This window comes from Thalia democratica, chromosome 2 (assembly GCF_965202585.1).
Source record: "Thalia democratica chromosome 2, ktThaDemo2.hap1.1, whole genome shotgun sequence".
Classification (NCBI taxonomy): Eukaryota; Metazoa; Chordata; class Thaliacea; order Salpida; family Salpidae; genus Thalia; species Thalia democratica.
In genome coordinates this window covers 50,775,201-50,783,667 of record NC_139166.1, presented here as the reverse complement: position 1 = coordinate 50,783,667, position 8,467 = coordinate 50,775,201, and the positions used below count along the sequence as shown (strand labels likewise).

At 28.5% G+C, this 8,467-nt stretch overlaps 1 protein-coding gene across 1 annotated transcript; it reads right to left on the bottom strand.

Annotated features, from left to right (window-relative positions):
• Positions 1-455: 455 nt before the first annotated feature.
• Positions 456-7,783, bottom strand: LOC145829268 (protein disulfide-isomerase TMX3-like). The gene is made up of 8 exons (XM_082937016.1): positions 7,705-7,783; positions 6,894-7,037; positions 6,145-6,279; positions 5,792-5,969; positions 5,358-5,496; positions 4,940-5,111; positions 4,349-4,562; positions 456-1,602 (listed from the first exon to the last, which is right to left on the bottom strand). Exons 1-8 carry the CDS (start codon positions 7,776-7,778, stop codon positions 1,369-1,371), a joined length of 1,290 nt encoding a protein of 429 aa, XP_082793142.1. The 5' UTR covers positions 7,779-7,783; the 3' UTR covers positions 456-1,368.
• Positions 7,784-8,467: the final 684 nt, after the last annotated feature.

The window sequence follows — 8,467 nt, the reverse complement described above, 5'->3', positions numbered from 1 at the left end:
TCTTTTTTTCAAAGTTTTCAAACTCCAGGTTTTTTGGCAAACCTGAATACATTAGTGATCCTGCTTTTTCAACTCTATAAAAATTAACACATCAGTGTGCAGTCTAAATCTTAAACTTTTAAAACAAACATTTTGAGTTTAAAATGAGTGAAACAAATTATATAAACAGTAATTTAGTGCGTACAGCTTTTGAAAAGGTTGAAGACCATTGCATTAAAGACATCTCCTTCCAGAAACTAACTAAAATACCAAAAAAAGCGTGCATCGGTTGAAACTTTTGTCATGAATAGTTCGTTTTAATTTGCGGTAAAACTGTTATCTGTACACTATTTCAATTTCTGTAATGAATACTATAACTATTTACATAACGTTTTATTATAAACAACATACTAAATACTACACACATTCATACGAAAACTTTAATTAAACAAAACATTTTTAGCGTTATGACAATTCAACACAAAAAAAGTTCTTCATCGATTAAGGAATGATTTTCAACACGATCGTAAATATTTTCAAAATCTAGCTAGTAGTACAGCAAAAATGGGTTAAATAAACAAAAACTAAATAATAAATGTGCGAAAATAACTGGCGTAAGTTTAAAATTGAAAGACTTAAATTAAATCATAATTTCTGCAAAGTGCTACTATAAACAGCTGTATTGAAAACAATTGTGTCATTTAAAAAGTTCAAACGGTGCATATGTCAAGTGTATGAGAAAAATCTCTTTTTAAAAAAGTATGTGAGAAAAGTATCTCAAAAGAAAATTAAGTAATATGAAAAATCTGTAATTTTTAAAAGACTTATAAAATAGCTAAGTTGTTGGCATACAAACAAAAACAACACGCAAAGATACACTACAAATATAGAACAGGCTTGCCACTTATTTTTTCAAATTTTTTTCCAGGTTTTCCAAATTTCTTCCAGGTTTTTAAAAGTACACATTTTTGGGTCTATTTTTAGTTTGAAATTAAGTTTAAGGTGAGAAACTGTGTTAAATAGTATAAAATAATTGAAAAGATAGTGTAAAGCTACTTTAAAAGTGTTTTTTATTTAAAAAAAAAATTTTGATGATGACAATTTTTTTTTATTTTATGATAGGTTTTTTGAGTCAAATCAAAATTTTACTACTGAACATGTGAAAATTATTAAAATTCCAGGTTTTTTTGCCTAAATTGTCAAATTCCAGGTTTTTCCAGGATTCTAGGTAAAGTGGCAACCCTGATAGAACTACAGCTCAAAAAAATATTAAAACATTATTTTTTAAATTATACTTTAAAAAGTAAATGTTCACAAATTACACGCTTATAATTGTTCAACTATTTTTTTCTAATTCAAAAAAAAAAACTCACACAGCAAATTCCACTTCTATTCTTCCGTCGCCACGTTCCTTCTCCTCACCCCGTCTTCCAACACACCCGGCTGCTCCTCATCCGCATACACGTGATCACCTTCGTCATCCGAGTCCGTCCACTCCCCGCCACTGTTAGTGACGTCACCGTCGTCAGTGGCGACGCAAATGCACACGCACAAGCCGATGACCACCGTGGTTGGTATGACGACCACCAGGCTGGCCAGGATGGGCGACTCCTCAAAGAATTGCTGTGAAATTTATTTAATTTATTCAAAGATGTTGACTTTTTAAATCTTTTTATATTTATTTCAAAAAAGTAGGAATGTATCAATAATTAATCATAATTGTATTAAAAAAAAGTATAACTGTTCAACAGTATAGGTTTATCGTTTGCTAACAAAAGGTCACTAGGATCTATTCTTTCACTACAGTAATTATTTTTTTACAGAACCCAGTTGAAGTGTGTTGATTCGTTAACACACAGAAACACATGTTGGTACAATAAAGGAAGATTACTGCACAATTTGTTTTTTATAAAAAACGTAGAAATTTATCAATAATTAATCATAATTGGTTGCGTTTTGATAAGCTGTAATAATTTTTTATAAATGTCTTTTAAATGATAAGCTCTTATTTTAAGCTTTATTTATACATATAGTTGTTATGTATTTTACACTTGCTTTATAATTTAGTTTATTGCTGAAAACTTAATTTCTGAAGTTTTTTTTTTCAATTTTAGCCCAGAAAATCATAAATATATTTTCTATTAAACAGCAACAACTATATAGAATAGGAATAAAGTTTTTGAAAACTAATGTATGAGCTACAAAATATTTTCTATAATGTGTAGTGTAACATATAAAATCATACTTTTTTTTTTAGATAAATAGATCTCAATATTTTATAAAAACAAGCTTTATAAAAAATTCTAAAAATAAATGTATTCAAATAAAATTTATTATTTTATAAACATAAGTATGTTTATACAACACTACTTTCATGCTTTACAAATACTATCTTTAAATGTACATTATGAGTATATCTTAAGTAAAGTTAAATAACATACTTGGATGAAAGTAAAATAATAAAACTTTATAAAGAATTATAACTTTACGAAGCACGTTATAGGTTAAAAAAAATTTAGTGTAACAAATCACTTCGCCTTAAATAATTAATGAAGAAAAATTGGTTCGACGTAAGAAGTCAAAATATTTTTATCAATCTTTTTAACTTGAGCAAATCAATTTATTTTACATTTCTATTTAAGTAAGATGTAACACAAAAACGTAGTGATGGTTAAGAACACAAGAAAATAGAAGTACTTTTATTACTTTTTTATTGAAACATTTTAAAAATCCATTTAAGTTTTTATGCTAAGAGTGGAAAATACAAAAAAAAACCTAAGTAAATGCCTTACAGCTAAGTTTAACAATTATTAGTGCTTTTACAACTAAATGTTAGTATCGAATGATAATGTAAAATACTCAAATACAAATTTGCTTTCAACCAAACTATATGTAATTATTTATAGTTAAAAAATAAATAAATACTGCTTCACAACCGTTTTAAATTTAATTGTTATGTATATAAATTCTAGTTTAAAACACTTGTGCACTACATTAAAAAAAATTGCAATTATTAATTTATGTGTTAGCAACGTCATTATTACAATATGTTTACTCGTAAATTTTAATTTTAAACAAACTATTTAGAAAATCGTGTGTGAAACAAATGCATGTAAGCAATTTTAAAACGTTGTTGTTTTCAATTAGGCTGGAATTATATAGCTTTTTGATATTATAAACTTGTGCAACTAAATTAGGTGATAAATTTTAGTGCAGAAGTTCCAGTAACTTAGTAAATTTGCACTAAACTAACAAAAACTTACAAACGTGTATATCAGTTTATTAATTCAACTTGCAAGTAATAAAATAGCTTTTAATGACACAACATATATGAAAGTGTGAAAATTAAAAAATTATTTCTTTTAAATATTTTTTTAAACATGTTACCATTTTATTATAGTTTTCTCGAGTAGATGTTGGTTAAAATCTATAACATTTTAATGTTAGCAATTTCTGTAGTCGAGCACCATATATAAAACAGTCTTTTGTAACATGCCTGATTTAAATGTACTTTTGCGGGCGCATTGTTTTGTAAACACAAATTTAGAACGAACTCTAAATTTAAGTTTATACAACTATTAAATTAAAACAACATAATAATCATGAGTTTAGCACTAAAGACTATTCATAATTAAATTTGTAACATACGGTTTTTTATTAAACTATTTTTTAAATATGTCAATTTGGTACAAAAGTTTATAACTTAATGTAGTCAGACAATTTTTTTTTAAAGAGCCGGACGTTACCCATCCTGTTCTAATTAAATTTGATACCAACCTTTTATGAAAGGATTTTTATTTAAATACTTTTGCTTTATGATGTAAACTGCAGTGCACTGTTTTTCTTAGTTATCGGGTTTTCAAAAGATATACTAATATTTTCCTATTTCAGGGTTGCCAAATGTCTTTTGGCAAATTTTCTCCAGGTTTTCAAAATTTCCTCAAGGTTTTTAAAAGTACAAATTTTTGGGTCTATCTTTATTTTAAAGTTAAGTTCAAGGTAAAAATTTGTGTTAAGTAGAATAAAAACATTGAAAAGATACTGTAAAGGTATTTCGAATATGTTTTCTAATTAAAAAAAATTTTGATGATGACAAAATTTTGATGATTTTATCTATATGGTACATTTTTGTGTCATATCAAAATTTTTCTACTTATCATTTGAAAATTGTTTAAAATTCAAGGGTTTTCCAGGTTTTTTAGTCTAAATTATCAAATTCCAGGTTCTTCCAGGTTTCCAAGTTTTTTGGCAACCCTGCTATTTGTAATACTTAATATTTATTCATCCAATGATTTTTGGTTTTTATATATGCATAAAATATAAGATAATCTAGTAAAATAAAACAATTTTTAGCAACCAACAAACTCACAACAAAAGTCATGAAAATGTCGGACAGCATCCTGAGGAACTGCTGCCAAACACTCATTCCTCCCAGCCACGTCACTTTATTGTTTGTGACGTCACTCAGGAACTTTTCCACGTCACTCTCCGTGATGTCGTCGCTGCCGGGTTGGTCGTTGAAGAGGATGGCGTAGGTTTGTTGCTTGGGGTCGAAAATGACGACGTTTGGCGACTTGACCTTGCTGTTTGAATATTTATGATTCAAAATATATTTGTGAATAATTTCAAACTTGTATTACATTTTGACATTTCAGTATATGCGAGCACATAATTATTTTATATCTAATTATCCCAATAAAATAAACTTTTAATCAGATTAATTTAATCTACTAAGAGGACGCGTACAATTTATTCCTGGTTTACAATAAATTTTTGTAAAAATAAGTTTTTTAAATGATGTAACATAAACTTTTAAATTTAATGTCTTCTACTAATTACTAAAAACTAATATAAAACTTTTTACGAAACAACTTTTTGTAAACTAGGGCTTTTTAAATATGGAATACCAGCTTTTAATTCGATGCCTTCCAAAGTTACCTAATTTTGATAAAACTACGACCTGTAAACTATGCGATTAACGAGACTGGTTCCGACGGTCCAGCAGAAAGCAAACGGAAGCTTCCTCTTCAAAGCGATCCTGCCCACTGTGGAGTTTATATGGTCGCCCTTGCTGTCGAACACCGCGATCGCCATCATCCTGCCCGTCGACTTCAGCTTGGAGTACGTTGAACCTGCAATCGTTTTTCTTATCATACTTTAGCATTTTGAAACTCTCTATTATATGTATTGAACAATCCCGAGATGAAAACTGTATAAAATTATAATACAGTATGTAAATAAAAGTACTACGTTTGCGGTGTAAAAACTACGCAATCCATAAAAAAAACTCGTCCCTTAAGTCTGACACACAATAAGCTGAAAATTAAAAATCTAAGTCTTTTTTAATAGTTTCAGTCAGTACACAAGTTCAACTCAACCTTGCAACACGAGATAGCTCGGCAGTCTTTCGACGTGCACCCACATTTTAATTCCGTCCGCCGTCTTCACTTTCGGGTTCATCTGGTAATGAGTGTCGTCCTTGAAAACAACAACGGACGGCTCACTTTTAAGCTCCACCTGTTACAATGCACTATGTTGTTTTCAGACAACAAAATGAGACACAATTAAAAGGAAACGTGCTTTTCGGGTAGGCGTCAGAAATGCACTGAGCGACACTTTTGCAATCGGAAAATCCCAATTTTAAAATGAACTAGCTTTTTTTTTAATAACTACAGTTGTAAAGAAAACAACTTTAAACTATAAAAGATCATTATTATAACGCTCAAATCTCGTGCATTTGTGACCAGCTCCCGTTTTTTTTTTCACATGTAACATTTAGGTTAGGGGTGAAAAAAAAACAGTTAGTACTTACATCAACGAGGTTGGAGTGAACTGAAATGAACGTGAGTTCCGTGTACATCGTTTTCGCAACTTTCTCAAACGAGCCCCACAAGCTGTCAACATCCGTGCCAATGTAGGCGAAAACTACTGAATTTTTTGCTACTTTTTCGCTCAAGTCACCCTTGTTTGTTATCTTTTGAACGGGCGGCCTGCAATTAACCTTTTCTTAACACGTGATCAGGTAGTTTTTAACTCTGTAGAATACTCATATAGAGTATTCAAATTTATGCGTATTAGTTTAAAATATAAATATTATTAAATAAAATTAAATTCTAAATACAAATAATGTTTTGTCAGTTAATAATACTGAAAAGTGTAATTTACCCAGAAGCCTTTTCAACGAAAGACTCGAGGCTGGGCACGTTTCTCGGTCCGTTGTAGTCGACCGCTACCCCTTCCCTTATGTATTTTATTGTGGGGAAACCCCTAACCCCGTACAGCTGAGCCACACTTGAGTATCTGAAACAAACGATTTGTAAGTATTAGAAATAAAAGCACTGTTTTGACTCTAAAATAACTGTGGGCGGTGTCTATAAAGAAGTTTTTGTGTTTACAGATATGCAAAAAAAATAGTAAAACATAATTTTATGAAATAAGTTTGCTAATAAACTCATATGAATTAATGAATATGAATTACACATTATGTATATAATCAAATTAGTAATTTTTATTTTAAGAAAGAATTGTTTTCAAAAGTTTTATTTTTCAATATTTTTTTTCTTTCATGTTAGCAGAGTTTATAAAAACTGTCAACAACAAATGCTGATAAATTTACAAAATTTGTTTTTCATTCAGTAATTTATGACTTCAACTTTTAAAAAACTTGAGAGCCACTATAATAGTTCATCAGAACATTGGATTTTTTTTTGTTCAAAAAAACTATAAAGCGACTACAGTTTAAATAACACAAGGGTAAACAAAAAGCTATAAATTATAGCATTTATGCTAACTAAAATAAAAATAAAAACTAGATACAAAACTGATTAAAAACAAATCGCTACAACACCGAGTGAAAACAAAAAACAGCCTTTATTAGTCTAAAAAACATCAAAAAGCTTAATAACTAAACAAACTTTGTGCAGTCGAGCCTTCCAATCCTGATGTCTTTCATCTTGCTGCCGAGCTCGATCCAGGCGGGCATCATGTGCTTGCAGTGGCCGCACCACGGAGCATAAAACATCACCATCCACTCGCCATGCTTCGAATCTTCCACGAACCTGTTGGATTAATTGATTGGTGGTTTGGTAATTAAACGTATTTATTTGAACGATCGAGTTTACTCAGTTCATTTTTTGAGCAGAACTTAATAAGTCGACAAAAAAGTGTTAATATCTTCAACAAGTTTTAGCTGAAACTAACACTAACCAGCATGAATAATTTATTTTGGACGATCACGCCTAATTTTTGAAAAACAGAACACACTTAATTTTTTTTGATACTCAAATTTATGTTTTTACAAGTTTAATTGACTTAGTACTTATCTTGAAAACTTTTGGTAAAATTGTCAATTATACATATCTTCTTACAAAAAAAAAATGGTTCAAAATATTTCAATACATAGGATAAAAATATAGTTATTATTTGTACGTAAAAAACTCAACTCAAAATTGTGCATTTATGAGCGTTTCAAGTCTTAAAATTTGAATTATTTTTAACTACTTACTTAAAATTTAATTTTGAAATCAAGTAGCATGTCCTTAACTTAAACTTAGTGGTTTTAAATTAAAATTAATACCATACCAAGAAACTAATTAATATAAAATCTACCATTCTAGTTTTTTAAACTTATTAATTATTTTAAGTATACTTGGTAGCCTTATTTCTTACTTAAACTATTTAACTTTGACTGTTTTTTTAAATGCAAACTATTTACGAAAAACTTACTTGTCTGTAAATTCAACTACAGAGGATGAACTGAAAGCCAGGCAGCACAACAAAACCAATGTGCTTTTCAACATGTTTGTAAAACTGTAAAGAATTAAACAATTCGTAAAACGGCGGAAACTGAATTTAGCTTTACATGTTTTAAAACTTTTATTGAAAAGGTATGTGTAAATTTAAGAATTAGTATTAAATTATGTTGGCTCAGAAAATTTTACACTTTTTAATTCTAGAACTTGAGTCAATACAATATTTTTTAAAAAATTACACTATTACGATTATTGTTCTTTAAACAGTATCTGATGGCTTTTTTTAAACTACTAATAAGTTTTATTTTGATTTACTATAAACAATCTTCAAAAATAAAAAGAAAGAAACAAAAAGAATTGTAAAAGTATTAGTAGTTAACTTCGTTACTAAAAATCAACATCTCTTAACTTTGAAAACATTCAGTTTTAAATTGCATAAAAGTATATTGAAAAAATACAATACATCATTTCTAAAAAACCTATATAATATATAACTGATGTTTATAAGTTTTGTCAAGAAATAAAATTGTTAAAAAGTTAATACATAGAAAAACATGGCTGTAAATATTAGAAAAAAGACTCTAGCATTACTTCTAAATAATTTTATTTTTTGCAGCTATATTAATTAAGTAATATAATATTTTATACAAATAGCTAAGTGCAAACATCTTTGTGAACAAAAATTAAACAGTTTTCTGTTAAAACAACAATAAGTTAAACTTATTTTTCAGCACTTA